This window comes from Anabas testudineus, chromosome 7 (genome assembly GCF_900324465.2).
Source record: "Anabas testudineus chromosome 7, fAnaTes1.2, whole genome shotgun sequence".
In the NCBI taxonomy this organism is placed as follows: Eukaryota; Metazoa; Chordata; class Actinopteri; order Anabantiformes; family Anabantidae; genus Anabas; species Anabas testudineus.
Window position 1 is genome coordinate 4,335,196 of NC_046616.1, and position 26,073 is coordinate 4,361,268.

Below are 26,073 nucleotides of genomic sequence, written 5' to 3' on the forward strand. Positions count from 1 at the left end.
TTACAAAAAACAAAATCTCTTGCCTTTCTCTCACATACACACATGCACTCACATACACGGCATACAATGCGTATTATCCAAACCCAAGGAAGTCAGAAAACGTAAACATGAACATTCTCACAGTATCATTTATACCATGGAACAAAAAGAAGCTTTTACACCATGGATTATGCATTTTCATTATCCTTGAGGCAGTGAAGTTTAGAGTTAGTAACCAAAGGTTTCAGTGCGAATATACTGTATAAAACATCACTTTACAAGTCCCATTAGAAAAATATTTTTCTTTAGGATGATCTCTGCTCATCAAAACACTATTCTACATTAGAAAGCTGATGAAAAAATACTGTAACAATGGAACAGAGAGGGGTCCTTCCTGTACTGTTTCTATTTCTCGCAAGTGATACGGCTTCTGCATCACTCAGTGGCAGGTTCAACACACCAGGCCTCTTCCGTTCTGCTTTTTTAAGCTCCGTTCCCCAGTTTGTCAATCAGCTCCAAAGGAACCATAGTCATTTCAAACAGCCACCGGTCACCTTACCACTGCTGACTGCTTGTTTATATCCATTCAAGGTTGGTAGCCATAATAAGGGTCTTCTGGGTGAAGAAAAGTACAAAAAGAGTTAGAACATCTACACAGTTTTATGCAGTATACACAAACTGATGTAACTGTGAGTAATGTAAAAACACTTACTCCTAATGACAGAACAGACAGACACAGTTTAACTAGCTGGTGAACTTAGTGGAGGCTTTGGCTGCTATAAATTAGGATATTTCACACAGAATACCAAAGCAGAGCAAGAGAAACGTGAGCATTGTGACAGAACTATAATGCTTTCCAACTACATTGTTTTGTTTCTACTGTATAAGCCTTTAATTTTTCTTAATACAAACTTCTCATCAGTATCAATCTGGAACTCGACGTTCCACTGCGGACACACCTGTGTCAGAAACAGTGAGAGCTGCCTGTGACGGACCTGGATTTTCATATGGTATCTTGGTATTTCCAGGCTGTGTCGTTAGAGTTCACTAACCTGTTTGCTGGGGAACTCTTTGGCAGCCTCCACTGCTGTCACACACACCGGGTGGGCCAATTTCCCCTGGCTGTCCTGGAGGTCCGGGGATCCCTGGGGGTCCTGGCTTACCATCATCCCCTTTGGAACCTGGGACTCCCAACTTGGACTCACCTGGAGGACCTGCACACACACATAACACACAATTCACATGCATCATAACCAATAATCAATGCAGGGTTATTAACTGTTATTGGACAATTAATTCTTACATTATTTATTGAAACTGATCAAATTATTTAAAACAAAAACTGCTTAAAGGAAACCAGTGAGATAGATCTGAGATTAGAAACGGAGCATTCACACACATAGTAACACGATGTGTGGTAACCACAAATGTTTCAGCACAGATACGAAACAAATGAATCCTGAAGGGTTACCTGCGAACCCTTTGACCCCTGTGGGCCCCTGGACATTGGCCCCTGCATCACCTTTCTCTCCTGTTACACCTCTCCTTCCTGTAAAGAAGGGAGATACGACTCAGCAAAATGAAAAGCTCGCAGTATTATCACACAGTAATGAATCCTAACATTTTTATTATTCATAAATGTCAGATGTTTGTTGCCTGACATGTTCTACATGGAGTTTTACCCTGTTCTCCTGGGTATCCAGCCCTGCCTGGTTTCCCCCTTGTACCCACATTCCCCTGGGTCCCTCTGGTGCCTGGAGGACCCCTGGGCCCTGGTATACCTGGTTCACCTGGGGGCCCCACTGGCTCCTCAATAGGAGCAGGCTTACGACTTATCTCATTAATGAACATGTCGAGCTTCAACACCTCATCTGAAAAAGCAAGAGAAGGTTATACCGAGTGAAACAACACTGAAACCAACACTGTAGTCCTAGTTTTTTACGGGTCACTGAGAGAGTCCTCACTGTGCACTAGCTGCTCACAGGCCTGTGTGACCAGTTGGTAGATCATGGCCATGGACTGAGGTTCCCCCTGTAAAACATCAGATTCACCAAACTCAGTGTGAGATTTTATAATTAGACATTTATATTCAATTAATCACTCGTAAAGTAATTAATAACAAAATGTTAGTAAAGCTATGACCCACCTTCTCTCCTCGTTCCCCTTTACCTCCTGGCAAACCCTGTAAGTGAAAAAGAATAATTATAATAGTCAAATAAGAAGGCAGACATGCTTAATGTTGCAGTTTGTCCCTCTGGACTTACTGTGGGTCCCACAGGTCCCGATAGACCTCTTTCTCCTGTAATCCCGGGGTGCCCTGGTATTCCTTGGAAACCCTGTACAACAAAACAGATGAGTTCAATTTCAATGGAGTGGAGGGTTATGTGGGGGTAATACAACATTTGGTGCCTATCTAACCATTTCAGAAAAGAAAATCTTTACTATCATCATCATCTTTTGCTATTATACACAGTCTCACATCTTTAAATTACTACATTGAAATGTCCCACTAGCAGATAATTACATCTCAGGATATAAAACAGATGGAAAATTTGAAAAAACAAATACTGTAAACTGTTAAAAATGACCAGAAAAAAGCTAATTTCCTGGCAATCTGCATCCTGGTCTACAAATCTATGAATAAATTTGCTGTTTTTGGCCTGAGGGTGGTGTTAGAGGACGGTTTATTGTCAGTATATTTAATGTATATGAGCACACTACATTTTATTATCTTCTAGCTAACTGTACATTGTGCTCCGGTAGTGGTATAATACAAAAGGTCAGGGGTCACCAAAATATGAAGATTCATCCCTAGAGGACAACAAATGCCTATAGTATAATTAAAACAATTATTTTTTAAGTTTGTCTCACAGCTCTGAGTATATTTAAATTTTACACATGAAAAATCAATGAAATTCAATCTTACCCTGGGTCCAGTCGTGCCAGGTGCACCGATATTACCCTCGACCCCCCTAATACCCTGTGAGACACATACCAGACAGATGAGGACTGATGCAAAGTGATAGGGTGACGTTGCTTCAGCTCAGCTACACGAAAAACAGCTAATATTTACTGCTCTGAATTGGCTGCCATCAAACAGCTCACCTGAGGGCCTGGGATCCCCTCTTCGCCTTTTGGGCCTGGAGGTCCTGGTAAACCCTACAAGAAAACACAAGTGGGAGGTTGAAGAGATGCTACAGAGCGGCAGATGCAGATTCACATTTCCAGTTTAAACTCACTTGAACTCCTGGTCGCCCGGGATCTCCCTTTTCACCCCGTGCCCCCGGTGGACCCTGAACGACAACAATAAAAGCAAGAAACTTGTTCTTTTGTCCTTAGATAACATAAATTAGAACCACCATATATAAAAAAGGCTGTGAGAGTTACCCACCACTTTGCCCTGTACAAGCATTCCTCGGGGTCCTGCGCTGCCTAGAGGTCCAAGGCCTCCCTCTGATCCTGGCTTTCCTGGAGGACCCACCTCCCCCTGACACATGAAGAGAAGTTACATAAAGGAATAATATGGTGCATAATATAAAGTGCACTATAGCACTGATTTCACATGTGGCCACTTGTCTTGATAGCTAATTGATGGCTAACCCAGCAGACGTAGACAGGAAACATGGGGGACCAAATTAAGACTAAATATTACGTCTCCTCCTCTCCCCAGGTGTTCTCACGACTCATTTTGGTAGATGTGAAAACGCCCTCATTAAATAATCTCACATCACCTTTTGACCTTGCTCTCCCTTCTCGCCTTTCCCACCACGAGGACCTGGTTTTCCCTGGTTAAAAGAAAAACAAAGAATGTCAACATGTTTTCAACCGATCGGATCACATCCAAAAAGATGGATCAACAAACCCAGTAGTTACATACAGATGGTCCAGGGGAGCCAGGAGCTCCGGGGATGTCAGAGGAACAGGTACAGGTGTAGGCTGGAGCAGGACAGCTCTCGTCATCTCTCTGATCCACAAAAACATCAACATTTGCTGTGCTCAGTATCACAACATTGCATAAACACTAGAAAACAGTCATCAGCAATGTGATGCAGATAGCAATCTGACCATTCCAGGCAGGTCACAGCAGATGTCGTCTACAGCCCACGACGTGTTACAGACGATCTCGAAGGACTGCAGCTGGAACTGGACATAGGAAAGACCACAGGATACCAGTTGAACATAATGTAGAGGAATAGTTCACCAGTTTGTTTTTGGTGATTTAAAGTTGTGTGATTTTATTTACAGACTGGGTCAAGAGAAAAATCTGAGAAGTAGAACAGAATAAAAAATACCGGGGCGGATCCACTGTTAGGTCCTCTGGTCTTCACCAGTTTTCCCAGCATCTCAAAACCATCTGTTGGTAGGTTGCCAAGAGGGCGGGCAGGTCGCTCACCAACATGCTGGCAGTCCACAGACAGCGACACACTCACCTGGCTGACAGACAAGTGAACCTGACATTTGGAAGAAACAGAAACGATCAAAAAATGACATGATCCCAGATTATTTTCTCATTTTAGGGCAGGTTTTCAGAATTCTTACTTCAGTTTGAGATATACATAATTGTAATTACGGTTCCCATTTTCTGGGGGTGCTTTTGGAGGGTGTAAATAGGAAGTGTAATGCTACCATGGATTTAACACCTTGTACAGTTCCTGTTTGAAATCATAAATGTACATATAGAAGTATCACTGGATTATTTTGATGCTCAAAAAACTTCATCCTCAAACATATTTCAGAGTAATAATGAGTGTTTTATTAATGATTTCAAGTTTATGACATTTATTCAACTAAACTAATGATAATTATGTGTTCACAGTGAAATAATTTTAAAAATGGGAAGGTAGTGCAGATAGCTGCAGATCGTGAGTTAAACTTCTCTGTTCATGTGTTGATTTGTATTTTTCATCCTGACCACGGCTCTCTAAGACCCCCACAAGCTACTTGAAGTTATTAATCGAAATATGAATCAACTTCAATTCCAATTACATTTTATGAATCATTGCTATTAAAGTTCTCAATGATTACAGGCAGAAATACAGATATATTTTTAAAATGTAATTCAATGTTTGTATTAATACTTTTGTGGAATCTGTGTTTGTGTGTCTGTGTGTGTTTTATTATAATGTACATAAAGATGAATAGAAAATGAAGAAGGTAAATGAGAACAAGGATATAACCAGATCTGAAAAAATAGCATTAATGTTTCATTATCTGGTAAATAACAGTGAAGTTTTTATTGAGATTAAATGCAAACTTACTCTGTGAATATTATCTCACCTTGTGAAAACTGCCATAAAACAGTCTGTGCACCTGCGGCTGGTCAAAGGTCAGTTCCTGTACCTCCCCCCTGTAGTCCAGACTGAAGTACACCAGATGCTTGGTAGTAGCTGTGTAAAAGCACAAATACAAAAGCTCATAACTTTAAATATGAGAGCCACTGCTTCCATCTTATGATTCCTCCAAAAGTTCAGCTAAGGATAAAGACTGGTGACTTGGTGACTCTGGAACAGAGTCTAATCCTGCTAGCAAGAAAAGAAAAATGGTATCTCTTTAATAGGAGTGATCTGGTTAAGTGAAATAATATATGAATAGGCATTAATAAATCAACTTATAGTAAGTTATTGATTTACATCTATTTATCATTTAGAATACTGACAAAGCACATTAACTCATTTCGTGTGTATCTTGTTTCAAGACGTTTCAAGAAATAGAAACATCTCAGACAGACATTTTCATTTGCACTTGTACATCTTTTTCTTTTAAATCTAAAACACTCAAAATGTCTGATCAACAGTTTAAAATAAAAGATTTTCAAGTTTATTGTCACATAAGAAAAAGTAAAACAGCAAATTCTTAAAACTGAGAAAGTGGGAAATTGAAATATTATAGATATTTTGGCTTAAAAAAAATCATGATTCTGGCCATTAGATCATTTCTCTGTTGATTAGCTAATTAGCTCATCAAGATTTCACTTTAATTTTAACCATTAACAGACTGAAAAGTAAAAACTGTAAAAAAAATGTAAGCAAAACAAAAAGGCAGGTCCTTGTATTTTCATTAAAAAAATGTGACTTAAGATTTATTTAGTTATTAGTTAATATTCCTCATAACTACTCCTCCGGACAGCATGAAACATGTATTGTGGGAGTTAGGGAGAGATTCATAAATGCTACTCACGGTCAAGCACCACTCCCATCTTTGGCTGGAAGTCAATGTCAGTGAGCTGCCACAGAGCAAAGGGCTCCCGGGGTGTATCCTGTAACATGCGGAAGGCAATGCTGATGGTGTGTTCTGGAGAGAAACCTGCAGGGTGGATAAATCTGACGGAGACAGGGAACGATGGATCAGTCTGCAGCAAGCTAAAGAGAACCTGCTCCATCCTTTCTCTCTTACTCTGCTGCTGTTTAATAGCTGGTCTGTGGACGTGATGCCACATCACAAGCAGAAGTCAAGCAGATCTGACGGAATACACGACCCAACTCATTGTACAGGCATTGATCTTATCTCGCCTGGATTACTGCAATGCACTACTGATGGGTTTACCGGCATCCACGACCAAACCCCTCCAGATGATCCAAAATGCGGCAGCACGCCTCATTTTCAATCAACCTAGAAGGTCTCATGTCACACCGCTCTTCAGATCTTTGCACTGGCTTCCTGTGGCTGCAAGGATCAGGTTCAAAGCTCTGTCTCTTGCCTACAGAGTGGTGATCTCCACAGCTCCATCTTATCTCAATTCAATCGTTCAGGTCTACATCCCCTCCCGTCCACTGCGCTCAACCAGGGAACGTCGTCTGGTGGTACCAGCACCACACAGTCGACACCAAGGAAAACTGTTCAGCTCAGTGATCCCACGATGGTGGAATGAGCTGCCTATCTCTGCACGCTCAGCCACCTCACTTGCAATCTTTAAAAAAACTGCTGAAAACAGAACTCTTCCGCATCTTCCTTTGCACAACATGGTACTAAAACTGCGTGTATAACTTTTTATAAGATTTATAAGATTTTTAGTAGATATTTGTTCCACAACATATCTTGTTGCAGATGGTAGCCGTACCCTTCTGTCCAATCAGAGTATTTCAATTATTCCTGTATAAATAGGTTTTGCACTCTCTTTTTTATTGTAATATAAAAATGACTGATAGCTTTATTCTCATAAAGATTTTTTTTTATTAATTTCACACACACAAAAGTTTTAGTGCCTTGTCCCAAGTCCTCTGTCCCCTCACTTGCAATATTGTTGAGAGAAGCTAAGAGGCAATAAGGAATTTCCAATTTTGTGTTGTGTACATAAATAAATAAAATAAATTAAAATTAAAATAAGTATCACTAAAAAAATTGAGTGTCTCACTTGGTGCTCTGTGTCAGCTGGACATCTTTGTACACAGTGTAGGTGGGGAGGGTGTTGAAGACAAAAGGCTCGGCTGCCACGCCCTCCACGGAGGAGTGGGCTCGCTGGGTCAGACCGAACGCTTCCATCATGTCGAACCCTGAGACAAGAATGATGGTTACATTTTTTAAAAGGAGCCTTTTTATGAGTGAGCGCAGTATGTGTGAGGACAGACTTTCTCACCTTTAACGATGCTGTTTCTGATGGTGACTTCAGGGCACACTGCAACACAAGAGGGCAGTGTTGAATCATCATAAGCAAAGCAGACAAACCATCAGTAGTCAGATAGTGGAGGGAGTCAAAACAAATGAGCTATAATTTAACAAAATAATTCAAGTTTTAATCTAATCTAAAGAAGATAAGTGCAACATGTCGAATTACCTTCGTTGTGGATAGGATACATGCGGGGATGAATGGGAATTCTGGCTGGAGCTGTGGCTGTAAAAAGAACCAGAAATATCTCATTTAACACATTTACCCAATATTTTCACTTAATTTTCAGTGATTAGTTATATTATACAGAGGTAAGAGGTTAGAAGGTAAGATATAAATTATTTATTTAATGAGAAATGTATAAAAAGGTCACTGGGTTACTGTAATAACACCAGACCTGTTGGATGGAGAATGGAGACGGCAGCGCCTTCAGCTGAGCCGAGGAGAGAGTGCAGGCTGATGCGATACAGAGTCTCTGGTTCCAGATCAGTGAAACAGTGGCTGCTGCTGGAGTCATCGACAAGTTCCTCCTTTGTTTGCTTGTCTAAACCCACGGGACAAGACACGCACATATACACACGTCAGAGGGTAAATTAAAAGTGGTTACAGTGATGTCTAATACAGTACAACTATAGATTTTAAAGATTACCTTTGACAGACTGGATGACAATGCGGTAGCCATCGACAGCGGACACGGGTCTCCAGGACACACAGACGCTGGAGTGGTCTGACCTGACCACACTCAAACTGCTGACCCTCAGACTCACTGGTGAAACAGACAGAGGGGCATGAAATCAGATTTACATCGACAAGAGCCCAGAGACAAGAAAAGAGGGGTGAGAGACATGTTCATCTGTTGTTTTAATTCAAATCTTTTATCATTTGGGGACTTACTAGAGTAATTGTATCTTGCTGGATACAAGACTTAAGCTCTTAACAGATTGTGGACTCCTTAGTCTGAAACTCCTCTTCTCACAATATACTGTGTCTATGAAGTCACATTGATGTAGCATGAGGAGAATGAAGACTGTTATATACTATCCACTGACGTCCTGTGGGAAAAGATGCAGCATATATCTCTCTAACATCCCATTTAACTGTGTATTCATCATGGTAGCATGATGGTTTCTCATTTCTCATGCAATGCTGCCTGAGGACTTGAAGGTCATAGGCCTATTTGTTAGAAAGTGCATGCCCTCTGGCTCTGTGATCGTGATTCAGTTATTCCCAACGGACTTAAGAGACCTGTGAGAAAAACTGTGGGAGTTTAAATAAATGTTTTACATTTTGTGATATGATAAGTTACTGTACATAATCTTTATTTTCCTACCAGCTTTGCTTAATATGAGAACAAAATGAAGGATTGATACTTAAGATGTTTGTTTTCCACGTGGACATTAAGGACAATTTGTCCTGATTAGCATGCCAATGTGTTATCATATAGAATACAATTCTACAAGTTTAAATTTTCCATACTAATGTTTTTTTCCAGCCGTTCAGTGTGTTTCACTCACTGGTTTTTCCCTGGGCTGAGCCGCTGCCTCCTTCTCTGTTTCGGTACTCAGCGGTGACCAGGATGCTGTAGCGTGTATCTGGCTGTAACGACTCAAGCACCACTCGCTTTTCACCTCCGGGGACCAACACCTGCAGGAAACAAACCCACATTATTTAGTCAGAACTTTAATAAACACAGGTTTTTGAACTTCATTTTTTTCATTCTCTGTGAGCAGAGTGGATTACAGCCCACTTACAGTTCTGTCCTGGGTTTCAGCTCCAGTCAGCGCAGTGTAAGACACACGGTACTGGAGAACGTGAGCGTTAGGAGGAACCCAGCTGACGACCATGCTGACTGCAGTCTCCTCTGAGACCGATACGCTGGTCGGGCCTCCACCGGATACTGCAGGAATAAAATACAAAAAGCAGAGATATTTAGACTTTAGACAAATGCTATTCAGTGAATTTTAAACCTTTATTGTCCCATAGGAGGAAATTCTTTGTTGGAAGGATATAAAAACATAAACATAATAAAAACACAACAAAAGATTAAATGCTTTTTGGACGTCGGAGACCATTTAAAATGTTCTTAACAACATTATAAACTGTTAAACTGTTCAATGCACCAAAACCTACTCAACATCCAAAGTTCATATTTGGTATATAAATAGATAGACAGTACTTTATTAGTTTGTTCAGTGTAGATTTGTGTGTCACTCACAGGTACTATAACGAATGGCCACAGCTTCACTCTGAGCTCCATCTCCGTACAGTGCAGACAGGGAGATCTGATATTCCTTATCGTCCTCTACCCCCTCCAGGATCGCCCCTTCACTCTTACCACTCACCCTCAACTAAAATACAGAGTGGAGACAAAAAACAGCGACATCTTGTCATCATTTTATATTTAATTGTTAGAAAACATAATATAACATATTTTCCTTATGATGGACTCTCCAACTATTTCTTAATTCAACCTTACCTGCCTCAGTTCTCCTCCACTGAGGGAGATCCACTTGATGAGGTAGGAGACAACATCATCAGCTGCAGCCTCCCAGCGCACAGTGATATCACTGCCTGAGAAATTAGTCACCCTGAGGTCTGACGGGGACGGCACCTTCACTGGGAGACAAAGAAAAATGTGTAAAGAAAGAAAAATGACACTGAAAATTTAACATGATGTCTTCAAGCACATAAAACTTTGATTGAAAGATTGAATTGGGTAGGGCTTACATGTGGTGATGTTACTAGTGAGCGCTGCTGAAAGGCCTTGTGGGTAGTGAGACTGGACTGAAACCAGGTATCTTGACAAAGAGGACAAGTTCTGCACCAGCACTGAGTTCAGCCCTGATACCTCTATCTGGAAAGAAATGTGAGGAAGTTAGCAGCATTAAAAGCCAATAATGGAAACATCACCACAGCAACCTTGGTCATACTTCAGTACATATAGGGTCATAAAACAGTAAAAATGTAATGCAGCTCAAAAAAATAATTATACAACTAAAACGGCACCCACAGTACAATAAAGGAATAAAGTTTATACCCAGACACACTTTACTTGATAAATGTGCAGTATCCAGTGGCAAAAAAGTCCTTGAAACAGGAAGTGAAAAACATCCCCCGAAGACATTCCTTTTGCTAAAACAGTAAAAGCTAATACTACGATATAAAAGTTGATGGTACAGGAACCTTTGGGGTTAAAAATGTAAATATTAAAATGAATTATGGCTGAATTACTTTTAGTTCTTTCTGTTTCAGAGTCCTGGTGCTGTTCACTGTCACACTACCACACCTCCATTAATATAAAATAGTATTTTTTGACTTCTGCTGTGAAAATCAGCCACAAATCAACATCAAGCACTTTTCAGAAAATGTTGTACAAAGTACCTGTAAATGATAAACAATAGAGTGATGGGAAGTGCTTTTCCAGAGAGCAGGTTCAAACGGCTGCTTTATTACAATTCACAGGGATTACAATGTAATTTAGAAATTTTACCTCAGAGTGACTGAAAATTTCAACCTGCTCCATGAATCCTAAACTGCTAAAGCTCCAATTTGTCTTTTTTTGTGTTTATACACAGTTGTTGTGGCTGAGTTGTTAAGGCGATGGACTAGAAATCCATTGGGGTCTCCCCGCGCAGGTTTGAATCCTGCTGATAACGCAGTCCTAGTTTTAGTGGCAGCAGTAGCTCAGTTGGTAGATCAGTCATCTACAAACCCCAGGGTGAGCAATTTGATTCCCAGTTCCTCCTGGCTACCTACCAAGGTGACCTCGGACAAGACAACAAAACCACGTAGTAGCACTGATATGTACTGTCTGGCAGCTGTCCAACCACCAACTTCCCCAAGAGGCTCAATTAAGTATGGTATTATTATTATTATTATTATTATTTTATGCTTATCAATAATTTATTTTTATTTACACCCCTGATTGGAAGAAGAATTGAACAGAAAACAAACTTCTGTACATGTCATCTCCTTTCAGCCTCTCAAATCTGTGCGTAAAGGAGTCATTGTATAAATCCCCTTTGCATTATTCACAGTATATGTGACACAGAGGGTAAATTATCTTTAACAATCGTTCAGTTGCTAACATGCCGTGACTTGTTTGTTTTTAGTCTGTGAAGAACGGCATGTGTGATATTATGGTATAAGACAGTATCAGCATTACTTTGACATGCTAAATTGTGCACATGGTTTAGCAATCTCCTTTTCAACCCTGCAGGTGTTCTGTAGCTTCAGGTGTTTCATTTAGTTCTGAAGATCGAAGATTAGGATTTTGGCACCTATATATTTTCTTAAATTACCCGTTTGACGTCACTGCCGTGATTGGTGCTGTAGGTGATCCTGTGGCCGGGGACGTCCACGGCTCCAGGTACCCAGCTCACCCTCAACGTACTGTGGGTGACCATTGGGAAGTGAACGCTTACTGGTGGAGGGTAAGGGACTGCAGGGAGTGGAGTAAGAGCATTGTGAATTGAAAAGAAACAGCAAAACATGAAAAGAAAAGAGAACTGGAAAAGGGAAATCTTACATGTGGTGGCAACTGCAGTGACAGGGTCACTAGGATCCTCATCATACAGAGCATACAGAGTGACAGAGTAGTCCGTGGCTGGCAGTAACCCTCCGAGCTCCACCACTGTCTGGTCTGCACTGAATTTCTCCTGAAGTGAAACAGACACAAAGCACAAACGTGGCATTAGAGAAAAGTAGTACAGTATATCTCAACATGTAATACAATTCCTAAGTTAGGATTACTGGAAGATAAAAGATTAGTAGTTCATTAAATTAGAGAAACCTAAAATACAGCATATATTTTATGGTTGTCAACGTGTTGCACTGATATACCGTAAATGCACATTAAATATGTGGCCAGTGTTAACAGGTAGAAACCGGACATATTTTTATGTTATTATCTTACAGTACATACAGCATTTACCAGTTCATCTAATGAGTAGATAATGATGGACTGTAAAGATGAAGGTATGAAAAGCTGCCAGATAAAGTTCTGTGCATTAAGTGAAGCTGATGTTAACAAAGATGCTAGTGCCTAGGCAAGTTTGTTAAAACAATTTTGATAAATCATAATTAATCACAACCTATAACTGTGATTAACTGCAGTCATAGGCAACACTAATAAAAATCTGTAAAAACCAAACAGTAGCCTGCATAACACATTACTTATGAACAATAGAGGAGTGGATTGGTGACAATATGCAAACAGTAGTAATGTATAATGATGTTTAATTTTACAGTAACAACTATAGTAACCTACCTAGTGCAGAGGCCCTTTTGTCTCTGTTGATTACCCTTGTTGTTTATTTACTTGTGCAATAAACCACACAGCTCAGATAGTTCTCACCTCCTTAGCATCGTCGGGCTCTCCGTGGCTGAGTGCTGAGTACAGGATCATATACTGTGTCGCACCGGGTGCTGCACCCCAGCTTACACGGAGCGTGCTGTACGAGACAGGAGTCACCTCGAGGTTTGCAGGCATGACCAAGGGCACTGAGTGAGAAGACGGAAAGACATTTTTTTATTTCTTTTTTAATATAGTACATTGCCAGGTTTGTCTGCCGATACTTCCAGCCTCCAAAAATCAATCTTGAAATGTCGTCAGCCTTTTCTAAATAAAGCAGCGATGTCGATCTTACGTGTAGTGACAGTTCCTCGGAGTGCCAGGCCAACATTGTCTGCATACACAGAAAAGATGGACACGTGGTACAGTGTCTGAGACGAGAGGCCTTCCAGCTGCACAGTGGACTCTGAACCAGCCAAAACCACCTAGAATCGAAACATCACTTAGAGTCAGACAAAGAAAATGTGCAGAGCTTCATCTTTAGTATATATTTAATGTTTAAAATGAAGCTTTTATATAAAACTGTATTTACCTATATTCTTTTACAATTAATAACACAACATTAAGGCAAACTCTGATATATAGAAAAGATCTGGACAAATGATCAGCAAGTTAAATTTAATACAAAATGTTTAAAATCATTATACTGTTGTAGAATGATGATGAGTTATGAAGGTGCCACGGGAACTCATTAAACCTCGTCATTATGGATTTGAAATATCCCATAATATTGTCTTTATCAAAGAACTTTATTTTACCCCAAGGTAGAAAAAAAGTGTATTAGTGGTGGCTGTGGATGAGATGCTGCATTATACAAGATGCACAAAAATATTTTTTCAGTTTCAACCAACGTTCAATCTCTTAAAAAACTTATATAACTGAAAAGGTCAAAAATCTAGAAACACTTCATTATAAAGAACTAATTAATAGAGATTTTTTCCTTCACCCAAGGACATTAGCTGTAGTTAAAGGTGTGACAGATATTCTGCTCTGCTTTTATTCCTTATTGTGTTAAGTTTGTGAAAAGAACTAATGATTCTGACCTCCTGAGGGCTCTGACCCTCTGCACTGTGGTAAACTACTCTGTACTGTTTGACAGGCTTGGCAGGATTAGTCCAGTGAAGCTTCACTTCTCTTGAGCCCAGATCAGAGAAGCGGAGATCAGTGGGACTCGGGTAGGAGAGCGCTGGGTCTGCTGTGGGTCCAGGCTCCATTCCTAGAGACACAGCAACAAAGGATTAGCACCTCAATGAGCTTGGAAAACCACATACAGTAGCTGCAGTAAAAAATAAGACTGGAGTTGAAGCAGAAGGTTGTGATGAGAAAAAACAGACACTGTAGATGCATTAAGATACAGTAGGTTACGTTTTGAAATGCTGCGGTCCTCTATCCTCCCACACAGGATGTGGACTAGTCGTGCCACCAGTTTGCTGAGGAGGGGGAAGTCATTGACGTTGTAGACGTTCAGATCCACTGGCTCTGATGCCACTTGTCTCAACTCAGCTTCATCAGCGTTCTTCACTCCTGACGATCACGATGTCAAAAAGACAAGAGGCAAAGAAAACGAATTAAATTAAGACTCGCTCTCAGTGTCACGATGTACAGAAATGCAAAGAAACATGCGAGGCATTTCATCTCTACACCACCTCACTCTCTATTTTTGTCCATTCTCACCTACAGCAATGATCTCCACGCCAGCATTCTTCAGCCGGTTTGCTGCAGCTATAGCATCATCCTGTGATTTCCCGTCAGTCAACAAAACCAGGAAAAACGGTGTGTCCAACCTCGCTCCTGCTTCAGCCCTCATGTTCTCCTCCATGACATGGAGCAGCGCCTGGCCTGAGAGATGGATAAACAGTTACACAGCCGGACACTGTGTACAGCACACACAGTAGAATACAGCATTATACAGTATCAACAGTGCATTTTGTCATGTGTGTTCACCTGTAAATGTGTTTCCACCCTTGTATCTGAAATTCCTTACTGCCTCCAACAGCTGGTCTTTAGTCGTGAAGTTGTTGAGATTCCACTCGGTGCGAGGGTCTCCGCTGTACTGGGTCAGACCTGGACCAAAAACACAGCATTTGGGAAATCAGAGTTTGTGCCATCCCACAAAGTAAAAGACCACCACCACACTCCTTCCACAATATGATCCTCACCAATCTGAATGTGGTCTGGTCCGATGTTGAATGGTGTCACCAGGCCCTCCAAGAAGTCTCTGACCCGTCTAAAATTTGTGCGTCCAATGCTCCAGGAGCCGTCTACTAACAACATGATGTCTGCCGCTGCATCGCTTTTGCACTCAAATGGTTTCTTTGGAGACGAACCTGAATAAAAGGAGAGTAAATAAATATAAATGACTTGTTGAATGAAGACTGAAGCGAACTGGCGCAGTTTTTTAGTCTCACTATGGACCAACAACTTGCTAAGAGACTGTATTTTGTTATACTCTTTCATGTGTCACCTCTCTGTACATTAGTGAGTATACAGTAAATCAGGAAACAGATGTCTCTGTGCATTTAGGAAGGTTTTAGGTTTTTAGGTGTACGTGTGTGTGCATGTGTCGACATTGTGCACACATGAACATGAGTTTCCATGCTTGTAAATACACAGTGTGTGTGTTCCTTCGGATTATGAAAGGACACGTGCCCTGAAGCCGAACAGGATGGCCTGTCATTATCCTTCCCTCTACCTGACCCTCCCCTGTGTAAACACTGTCATCACAGTTACTGTACAACTAATACTTAGTGCTCCGAGCCTTTTGTTGCTTAACTCTAGAAGAGCCATAGATGATGCTGACCAGACCAGCTTAAAGGGAGCTTTCCTAAACAGTATGATCGTGTTTTGGCTCATTAAAATGACAAATGGCATCAGAAGGAGTGGTTTCCATGTGTCATATGATGTTTTTGTAACACTGGAGCGCAGATGTCACCTGTAACCGGCTGGGTAGAGAAGGGTGTTTTCCGGGGTTTCTCCTCAAGACGTTTACCCTGTGTTGTCCCCTGCTCCTCCTTGTTCTCCACTTTAAACCGATCCCGCTCTTTCTCTTTCTTCCTCTTCCTCTTGTCTTTGGCAGTTTTGTCTTGGGCCTCATCGGGGAGCTGTGAAGGGGTTTCCATAAACGGGGGCTCTGAAGAGATAATGACAGTAAGAAAAGCAAAGATCATCTGGGCCCATAACAGTAGATCCACACAAATATTGTGCCTGCTTGGCCTCATAGATACATTTCTAACCAGCCCTCATGTGTACCTTTCTTATCCTCCTTCTGTCTTATCCCTGCTTTTATTTCCCCCTTTCTCTAAAGATGGATACGCCACCTGGGCTGTCGTTTTTGTGTCTGTATTTATGCCAAAGCTCTTTGGTGTAGGCCCAGATAAATACAGTTATACTGTACGAACTGTATACATGTGTGTGCTTGCTTGTAGGTGTGTGTTGGCAACATTTCTGTACCGTGCTTCCTCTCCGTCAGTGTTGTAATGACAGAGGCCACGGAGCCTACAAAGCACCAAGGTTTCAGACAAACACAAAAATACCGGCTAGTATTCATTTTTAGAAGTCTTTTTAAAATCTTCCTTATAGTGTACACTACTGTAATACCTGTTTATTTTGCTCAGGTTGGGGAGCTAATCAAATACCAACACCAACTACTGATGTCTGCAGATAATATTACCAAACCTGTGCAGACACTGCACCTCCATGAAATTGGCACACCATGTCATCAGAATACGAAGAAAACAAAATCCAACAGTTTAAGATCATCAGTTCACACATAAATCTGTGCTCAACCCATACTTGAGAAAATAAATATGACAATTTTAAACTATTATATCAGAACTCCATGAAGCCCAAAAGACTCCAAACTTATCTCATTGTTTTGCAACATCTGTGCACATTTGTGGTCGTTAAAATTAATTAAGGTAGTGCTCATAAAGATGTTACACATAATGGTATTGTGTACTAGCACATGCTACCTGTAGTAGTAGGGGCAGCAGGGGTGGTGGGGTCCGGATACAGAATTGTTGCTGGGCCCAGCAGAGCCTCGGATGCATCGTCCAGGTCTCCTGATCCTGACCCACCCGGCAACATCTTCTTCCTCTGCTCTCGGCTGCCGCTGCGGATCATTTCTTCCTCTCGCAGACTCTCCACTGTGGAGAATTTAATAATACTGTCACTGTGCAAAAGTCTATTACCCCCTAGTCTCCACTCAAACTAGCGCTAAAAAAAGAAACTGATTACCAAATGGTAAATTAGTATGTAAAGAAAGAGGCAAATAAAGGTTTTCCTTCACCCAGTACCCTACAGTAGCCTCGCTAGCATAACTCAACCCACAGGGGGTTAAAGCTAAAAGGAAAGGTGAAGACGACGGAAGGAATTCCCAGACTACCATCATTCCAACATGACAGCCGGTGTTACGAATTTCCAAGTCCACATGTTTTTCTGTCCTGCCCAGACACGCTGGACTCGACACAGTAACCTACTATCGCTCGCAAGATTCGCCAGCCGCCTGAGCCCCAGGATAGTATCAATCACAGTCTAACAATAAAATGTCAAGAGTGAAAGGGGGCTCACAAATCATGAGGGATCAATAGACAGAGAGGAGCTGTAGGAAACAACAGTGATGGAGCAGAGACAGAGATGTCTGATAAAACGTTACGGACACCAAGAGACCAAAACACAGGTGGTGTGTCATCAAACTGTCCCCCTCCTTCCTGTTTGCTCAGAAATGACAGGAACTTAAGATCTCTACTCTTTTCCTTGCAAGCAGCTCATTCATTCAGTCCACTTTGAGTGTGTAATGTTGTAAAAATATGTTTTTTGTGTAAGAATGTCAAAAATGCAGCACTTCTTTTACAAAATACAAACAAACCATTTTCAATTACAAAAAACAGATTTAAAGAAAGACATGCAACTCCAGCCTCACTCCTCCACATATTCCAGTCTATTTCTTTCCATTATGTGATGCTTCTCCTGATTCTTTATAGCAGGTCACCTGCACGTCCATAATTGACTGTTTAAAACCTCAAATTAAAGTATTGTTACCAAGCTTTATTATCACTGTCTGACACAGCTGAGTCTGCTATCAAAGTCAATTATACACCATAAAAATGGATTTCCGTTCTTGCTCACTTGCTGTCATTTACCTTAATGATACATTTGCTTATCAGCACACTTGATCTCAATAAGCACTTTCAGGCCATTTGTTCCTTTTATGCTCACCTACCTCCCTCCATCCTCTATTTTACTCATTTCTCTGAAAACCTGTGTTTCTTACTGGTGAATCGTCTCTTTGCAAGAAGTTTTTCTGTTGTCCCGTTGAGCACAAGGACTTGAAGGGCATATTCCTGACTGGAGTCCAGTCCTGCCACTGTTGCCCGGCCCCGTGTGGTCGTCAGCATCAGCTCTGGCTGCGGCACCTCTGTAAAAGACGACAATCATTCTGGTAAAATACTGCCTCGGTTCTGTATAGCATTAAATCTAAAGTGAAAGTCAGGGATCCTGGCAGAGATAAGTGGGATAAGAACAATAAGCAGGAGAGAGCCACTATGATAACCAGTGGTTGGAACACACCAGACGACATAACCACAGTAATAAACCATCGTATACACAAAACCTGCTAAAAACAGCTGAGTCAAATAACCCAAAAGCATTAAGATTACAAACCACAAAATAATTACAAAGAAAAGCACAAGCTAAAATCAAAATGTACATTAAAGTGTCACTAATTTTCCATTCATGAGGGACTGTCCCTCATTTAAGTTTCTATAGCTCTGTTTTTCCTGAGTCATGTTCACAGAAATGATAGAGAGTGACCTGTAATTTTAGATGCAGACTGAGCTATTTTCTCAAATGTGTTTCTTTTAGCAGTGGCTGAGTCACTGATGTTTAACTGAAATCACAAATTTCTTCTACTTCCACCTCAAATATAACCTCAGATGAGTCACTTTGTCTGAGGTTATCAGATATTTTAGTGTCAAGGACTTTTAAACTCATCATATTTGTTCTTGTTGGCAGTTTTAACAGGTAGTTTCCCACATTTCCCTTTCCTTAAGACTAATCAACTCTATAGTTGTTGTGTTTTTTTCAGCTTTTGGCTGAAGGCTATTATCACTGCACCATCTTACAAGATCAGACACCTTCCTCATTTTTGCTGATTCCTCTAATCTCATTACTTACCATCAGCAAATTTCAACAGAGTCATCATAAGAAGTTCAATCATTTGTATTCTAAGGCAGCAGCTCTGGCTAGACTGAAAGATAATTGAAATTGTCTTAGAAAGAAAGTTTTAACACTTCACGAAGTAAGTTTTACAGTGGCAGATGCAATATACCACTGAAGAAGTCTTCTGGGTTATGTACCACTTAATTTACATTTAAATTAAGTTAAATCTTAAATCTGAAGCTAAATCTTAGCAGGGGGAGTTTTAAGCAACTTGACATTTTCATTTCCATCTTCTGTCGCGCAAATAAGCAGATTTGTATCTTGTAACCTTCTGCAATGCTTTTCTCATGCATTTCCCAGAATTGTACAGCCTTGCCCATTTGATCTCATCAGCAATATCTTCTTTTCATCGTCTTATGCAGACCCTACACTTCTTTTAAACCTGCCTGGGCTTAACTATGCAATGTGGGATGAGAGATAAGAGGGTGACAGTGTGAAAACAATAAGTTAGAAGTTTTATCCAAATCATCACTGGTGAAGCCAGAGAGCTGACACGCGTGAGATGTGAAAAGTCACTTTTAGTACATGTTGTTTCAAAATAAAGATCAAGGCTCACATTTACACACATGCTAATGTGTAAGGTTAGTGAGTTTTGAGCAATCTTTTTCATGATATACTTCTATAAATTGAATAATAAACAGCCCTTCTAATACAACTCATATCACTGATCATATCATCAGCCCAGGTTTCTTTGGAACTTGAAAGGGAAATAAGTCATGAAGTATTTTATCTGATGTTAAAATGCAATCTTTATTCTTCATGTGTTTTTATCTTTTTCTTTTCTTGCTGTCTACTGAGCTAACTCCTGACTAAACCAATGAATCCAATGTGTTTACCTGGTACATCGAGTACACATGTCCTTGTATGTCTCTCACAGTAGGAATCTTATCCTACAGTGACATGTTTTAGGAGAAAGGATAAGTCATTTTTTCCGCAGACTTGATAAATAGTCCTCTAGGTGACCATATATTTCATGTCTCAAGTTTGAATCCAATAACAATGAAATAAAGACAAATCTGTCCAGAATGTAAATGAAGTACAATTCACACTAACTTAGAAAGTTAGAAAGAAATAAATACAACAAAAATGAAAAGTGTAGATAATTCATGACATTTCCCCTGCATGTTATAAAAGATAAAGCACTTCTTACTTTTTTTGTTGTAAAGATAAATACTGTACATGCATGGATATTTATGAATGACAACAAAATCAATAATTATACAATCAGCAGTCATTCTTTTCTTTTCACTGCATCTTGGCAACGGGAACTTCACAAAATTATGTCATTTGGATCCCAATAAATAGCAACCGTTTTTTTTATATGTATTAGTAGTGGGGGTTTGCAATACTGAAAAACTACTGTACAGTAAAGTCAGGAGAGAGGAAAACATCTTCAGTGAGTCACACGTGTATATACCACTTCAAGGAAACAACGCAGTACTTAAAGGAATGTGTGATAAGGGTTTAAAAAGCCAAGTAAAGAAGCTAAACACAGCATTTTTCAGGCTTTGATTATTTCTTGGGAGCAGTAAATACCATTCTTGATGAAGTCTTGATAAAGCCAGTAAAGGCTGGCTGAGATTAGACTTTCTGTTTCATTTGAAGGGTGCTGGATCCGCTGCACACAACAATCAAAATAACCTTTTTGTTATGTTGTTTTGTGCATTGTGTTTATTTAGTAAAACATTTCTGTTCTTAAATGTATTTCTTTTTTTAGGACTTTGGCAAAAATTAATTAGCTAGACATGTGGGCATGTCTATTAACTGTGTCATGTTTAAGTGTTGAAGAACCTGATTTAAGCAAAACAACACGTCAACAGCTGGATTTAACTAAGAAAATAGGTCAGAGCCTCCTATTGGATAATTACTGCATGGATGATTATTTTTCAGATGGCAACAGTTATTTAATCCTAACTGATGCAGTGAGTAGCTTCTCATTTCTTAAACAACCATGTCTGAAGACACATCCTGTGGTTGAGGAAAATATGTTAATCTGTGTAGCCTTAAGAAAACCACTTGTCAGGGAAGCTAATCTGAAAACAGGCTTCAAATTGCTCAAGTGGTCTGATGAGCCCAGATTTACCCTGTTCCAGAGTGATGGGAGCATCATGTTTAGTGACTACTGCACAAGCCTGTGGGGGCAGTGCTATGATCTGGGGCTGCTGCAGTTGGTCAGGTCTAGGTTCAACAACGTTCTGTGCCCAGAGAATGAGGTCAGCTGACTACCTGAATATACAGAAGGACCAGGTTATTCCATCAATGGATTTTTTTCTTCCCTGATGACATGGACATATTCCAAGATGGCAATGTAAGGACTCATCTGGCTCAAATTTTGAAAGAGTGGTTCTGGAAGCATGACACATCATTGTCACACATGGATAGGCCACCACATAGTCCAGACCTTAACCCTACTGAAAAAAATTAATGCAACTCTGGACAGGAATAAATGTGACATTGAAGAAGCTTATCGAAACGATGCCACGGTGAATGGCTGCCATAATCAAAACTGAAGGGTTTTTTTGGACGGGCAGTGTAAATTATATTAAACCTCTATCTTTAAGCCATGTCATCCAGTAAATCTGCCCATGTCAAAGCTTTAAACAGAGGCAGGACAGTCTCACCTGAGATGGGTCTCACTCTGACCTTGTAGCCCTGAACGGGTCCGTCTGCCTCCTTCCATTTCATCTGTAGTCTGTCCTCAGACAGGACTGTCAGCTTAAGACGACCTTAACGTTCACACAGACAAAGGGGAGAAAACCACAGTGTAAGTGTTGTCTGGTTAATGATTTGGGTCAAGAGAAGGTGGAAACATGATTGAGGCTTTTTAGTGATCAAAGAAACAAGTTGGAAAACTTTCTTCATTCCTCCCGTTCTCCAACATGGCCTAACCTCTCTTGCTCCCTTCTCTCCAAGTCAAATCCATCTCTTGTTTCGACTTCATCTGCATAATTTCCAACAGCGGTTTTGAACAAGAAGTGTCTTTCATGTTTCTATCCTCCCACCCTCCTTCCATCCCTCTCTCCAGCTGTCCCTTAATCCATCAAAGCGTGCCCTGTCCTCTTGCCGTGGTCTAGAAACAGGAACAGGATGCTTTTGGGGACGGGAGGGTCAAAGATCATGTCAGAGGAACGTCTCTGAGTTACAGTGTGTCAAGGTTTTGTATGTAGTATGTGATGGGGTAATAGATGGAGAAGGAGATGAGGGAGGAGGGGGAAAGCGGAAGCAAAGAAGACAGAGCAGAGAAGGCATGAACAGCATGAATCACAGAACTCTGTCTTCACTTCTGTGGATATATGACCTTAAGCACTCAACAGATTCTGAGTAGTGAGTACTGTGTATGCATGTACTGCATGGATGGATGTATGGATGTGTGTATGTGTGTGTGCATGCCTGTGTGTGTGGCTGTATTTGGACCAGGGGCCTCTAGAGGGTCCTCAGTTTCTTGGGTGCCTGGCAAAGGATCAGTTATTGTCTGATGGAAATTTAGAGCGACTGGGGTCAAGGTCTAACGGACCCACTAACAAAAACAAGTTTTTCAGGCAGGCGGGCATATATGTGGTCAAACACAGCAGCTGTGTTGTGCTCTCTATCTGTGGGGTAGAAGCAGGTGGTGGCGGCTCTCACGTTTGAGCTTAACACTGAACCCACTGTTATATAGAAATTAAAGAATGTTCTTCTTGTAAACTAAGGGTAGAAGATATATTAAAAACATATAAAGAGTCAATGTTAATTAACCATTAATAAAACACACATTTCCATGATAATGAAATGTCATTTGTTCTCTCATACGCATCTCATGAAACACATACACTCCTCAATAACAATAACTTCCCTGAACCTTTACATTAAAGTTATATCTGTTACAATCTACACTAGACTAAGCTTCGTGGTATGGAGATTATTGTTAACAAGTAGTAGAAATGCTACTTATTAGTAATAATCAATGAGCTATATCAAACTCAAAAGTCACTGTACCTTGGCCATAGACCCCTGAGGACAGCAGCAGGAGGACACTGAGCAGGAAACACAGCATTAGCCAGAAAGGTGATGATGATGATGGTGGTGATGATAATGAGAAGAGGTGAGGAGACATTAGACTGGCAGAGCCTGGAACCATGAAAAACAGAATAATTCAGATTTTATCATTATACAATATATTATACCATATTTTAAAGTCTGTGAACTTGGTTAGTGTGTAAAAACTTCTGCTGATCAGCACTTAAGTCATCTCGTATGTGCTGAATAATATAAATTAGAGCATGTGGGCAACCAATTGAGCAAACTATATGTGTATATTTTGAACAGGCCACCTCAAATTTATAGACCAAATGGAAATCATGTATCCATTAATCAATAACATAAATAATAAAATGGGGTTTTAAATGAAAAGAACAAACAAATCTCTGGCACCTTTTCCCATGGGAACTCTTTTTTTATGACTCAGGCCACAGGTGTTTCAGTGTTTCTCCCCATTACAGGCTTTCAAACTTCACACACACTAATGACACACACAGGGACGTAACATTAGCATAGACAAAGCGCTGCACTAACTAAACACTAACACACGTTTGTATGACCCAAAACGTAACAGTATACAACATGTACACTGAATGCCTTCAACTAATTCTGATCATTAGAGTGCACATAAGCCACAGAAAGCCGTTATGCAGACTTCATAATAAGGTACATTTGCATAAATCAAAAGTTAAATGTTCCAATAAGCTCCAATAAGATACAGATGTCTTCAATTGTGAAAAACACTGGGAAACTAAAAGTCGTGTAGGCAGGTGCCCTTTACAAACTAAGGGTAAGAACTCTGATATTGTTCTTTGTGAATAAGAACATTGTTCAGCAAAACGCAGGCTGAACAAAGCTACAATTAACTGCCTTGTAGTGATGATGCTGTGGGTGTGCGTAAGAGAAGTGTTTGGGGCAAATTTAATTATTCAGGCCTGATTGCTAAAATTGTGATTTAATGAGAAACTGTAAAAATAATACCGTGAATACATGTTGAATATGTTTAAATCCACACTCAGGCTCATCTTTATTTGCATTATTTCACGTTTTACTGTCAGAGCTTTGTACTTACACATGCATCACCACTAGACAGGCCACCACTGAAGAGATTTTAAAAAGCCCTCCAGCCTGGAGGCTTTCAGACCACCGATATCCCGCCTTAATGTGCAGTAAATGACACGACACTTTTAGTATGTTTTCAGGTTTCACATGTACTTGCTTGCCTGTATGTTGCAAAGTTATAAATGAGTCGTATGTCGTGCATACTTCTCTGAGTACCTGTCAGACAGAAAGGAAATGATGGACATTGTTATGCAATACCTGGGGATAGATGGTAGTTGCTAGGAGGATTATTACCCCTTTTCAGTTTCTGGGTGCACGTAATTACACAATATACGCAACAAAATAGTCACAATTTGGACTTACTGTAGCTGCCATGATAATTAAGTTTACCACAACTGGTCTTTGGAGTCATCTGCTTGCTTTCAATGAACTCTGGAGTACAGTATTCACACTAACTATGTAATTAGAGCAATTGTTTCTGTTTATTTCGCTTTTCATTCAGAGATCTGTGTTTGACATTTAAATATCAAATGTAAAAATTGTTCTGTTCATCCTTTACTGCTGATATATTTCCCTCACTGTGCAGCTCTAGATCACAACACCACAGCAAGATTAACATGGTCTTGAGTCAGTATCATCATTCACTTATTTATGCCTTTACAGCCCTGTGACCTCACCAGGAAAAAATTACACCACCAGTCTGAACTCCAGTTAACCTAACAAATATCCAGGAAGTCTATAGAAGAAGGGACAGAAGCTTTATGATATAGTGGATGACTATAAGTTTGAAAGTCGGACATGGTGGGTGGTAAAGCTGCCACTGCGACCTTTTTTATTACATAAACAGCATTTAGCTTGGATATTGTGGAAACATTTATTCCCATGTTTTACTGTGTATAAGCATTTTTAAATAATTAAATAAAGGCTTAATGTATTGTAAAGTTAGAAACATTAGAACCTATAGCTTCTGAACACTTTGGAGTACAGTAAGCAGATATAGTTAAAAGATTATTATGTGATTTGATGGAAGGTTGATCTATAACAGCTCAACTAACATCAAATAGTAAAAATTTAATTCCTGAAAAATACTGCTAAGCACTTTTAATATGCTTATTTTCTGGATGCAGCGATATTATAGTGTTTCTTAAATGTTTTCTTCTTATAAATGTAAATTAGGGGACTAGAGGAGGTGGAGGTGCTAAAGCATGACGCCCCCGCAGCAGTGTTACGCACAGAGAAGTGCTTTTATATATTAGTAACTCCATAGGATACTGTATTAGCATTTGATTACACTTATTACAGAAATGCAACAAAAAGAGATTTATACAAGTATTTTAAACAATTCTAATTATTATAGTAAGCCTCATTATGCATAATTCATCTTAGCAGAGCCCGCTCCCAGGTGTCCCTTCCTCAGGTTGGCTTCTCTACAACACTTGGAAACAATGGAAGGAAACTGAAAGGGGTTCAGCTCGTGTAATCCAGGTACCTGAGACCTCGGGAATTTCTAAGGATAAAACTGCGCCCAACTACATCTAGTACCACCGCTTTTGCGCCTTGTGAGCGCGGCCAGGTGAGGTCTTACCTGCCTGTTCGGTGAGTCCAGGTTGTTCCTTCAGTCCGACTCCTCACAGCATTCCAAGGGTTGGATGTCAACACGAGCCAGTTCCGCTAAATTGTGCAGACAGCTCCCTACATCAGGTTGTATCTCAAGTCCTCAGGGTGAAATCCGAGAAGCAGGGCCCTCCTGCCGCTCGGGCTTGGGCGTGGACTCCGGAGAAGGATATAAAACCTCTAGAGCGCAAACAAACCCAGAGGAAGGCGCACACCCCAGGACCTG

At 40.4% G+C, this 26,073-nt stretch overlaps 1 protein-coding gene and 1 non-coding gene across 4 annotated transcripts; one reads left to right on the top strand and one right to left on the bottom strand.

Moving 5' to 3' along the window:
- On the bottom strand, positions 1 to 25,904 carry LOC113167057 (collagen alpha-1(XX) chain). 3 transcript variants are annotated; one of them, XM_026367404.1, is made up of 42 exons: positions 25,819 to 25,904; positions 23,130 to 23,261; positions 21,776 to 21,880; positions 18,208 to 18,351; positions 16,913 to 17,080; positions 15,868 to 16,068; positions 15,095 to 15,262; positions 14,880 to 14,999; positions 14,610 to 14,774; positions 14,301 to 14,459; positions 13,979 to 14,151; positions 13,231 to 13,360; positions 12,939 to 13,084; positions 12,111 to 12,240; positions 11,884 to 12,023; positions 10,310 to 10,436; positions 10,059 to 10,198; positions 9,798 to 9,930; positions 9,334 to 9,479; positions 9,097 to 9,226; positions 8,232 to 8,348; positions 7,980 to 8,126; positions 7,751 to 7,807; positions 7,553 to 7,591; positions 7,331 to 7,469; positions 6,157 to 6,299; positions 5,257 to 5,366; positions 4,272 to 4,430; positions 4,045 to 4,122; positions 3,857 to 3,943; positions 3,711 to 3,764; positions 3,371 to 3,466; positions 3,219 to 3,272; positions 3,085 to 3,138; positions 2,906 to 2,959; positions 2,244 to 2,315; positions 2,126 to 2,161; positions 1,944 to 2,010; positions 1,662 to 1,850; positions 1,451 to 1,528; positions 1,032 to 1,193; positions 1 to 594 (listed from the first exon to the last, which is right to left on the bottom strand). In XM_026367404.1, exons 2-42 carry the CDS (start codon positions 23,245 to 23,247, stop codon positions 566 to 568), a joined length of 4,764 nt encoding a protein of 1,587 aa, XP_026223189.1. In that variant the 5' UTR covers positions 23,248 to 23,261; positions 25,819 to 25,904; the 3' UTR covers positions 1 to 565. The 3 variants fall into 3 exon arrangements, with proteins under 3 accessions (XP_026223189.1, XP_026223187.1, XP_026223188.1); XM_026367402.1 differs by having other exon boundaries at positions 15,868 to 16,065; positions 16,907 to 17,080; XM_026367403.1 differs by having other exon boundaries at positions 15,868 to 16,065; positions 16,907 to 17,080; positions 25,823 to 25,897.
- On the top strand, positions 11,157 to 11,238 carry trnas-aga. Its single transcript has one exon. It is a non-coding gene; the product is annotated as a tRNA-Ser (tRNA).
- Positions 25,905 to 26,073: the final 169 nt, after the last annotated feature.

Coding starts and splice junctions, on each gene's coding strand:
- LOC113167057 (XM_026367402.1), bottom strand. CDS start 23,247: ATGTCTCCTCACCTCTTCTCATTATCATCACCACCATCATCATCATCA. Junction 21,881..23,129: donor CTCAGGGGTCTATGGCCAAG/GTACAGTGACTT, acceptor GTGAACGTTAAG/GTCGTCTTAAGCTGACAGTC. Junction 7,470..7,552: donor CAGAAACAGCATCGTTAAAG/GTGAGAAAGTCT, acceptor TTCTTGTCTCAG/GGTTCGACATGATGGAAGCG.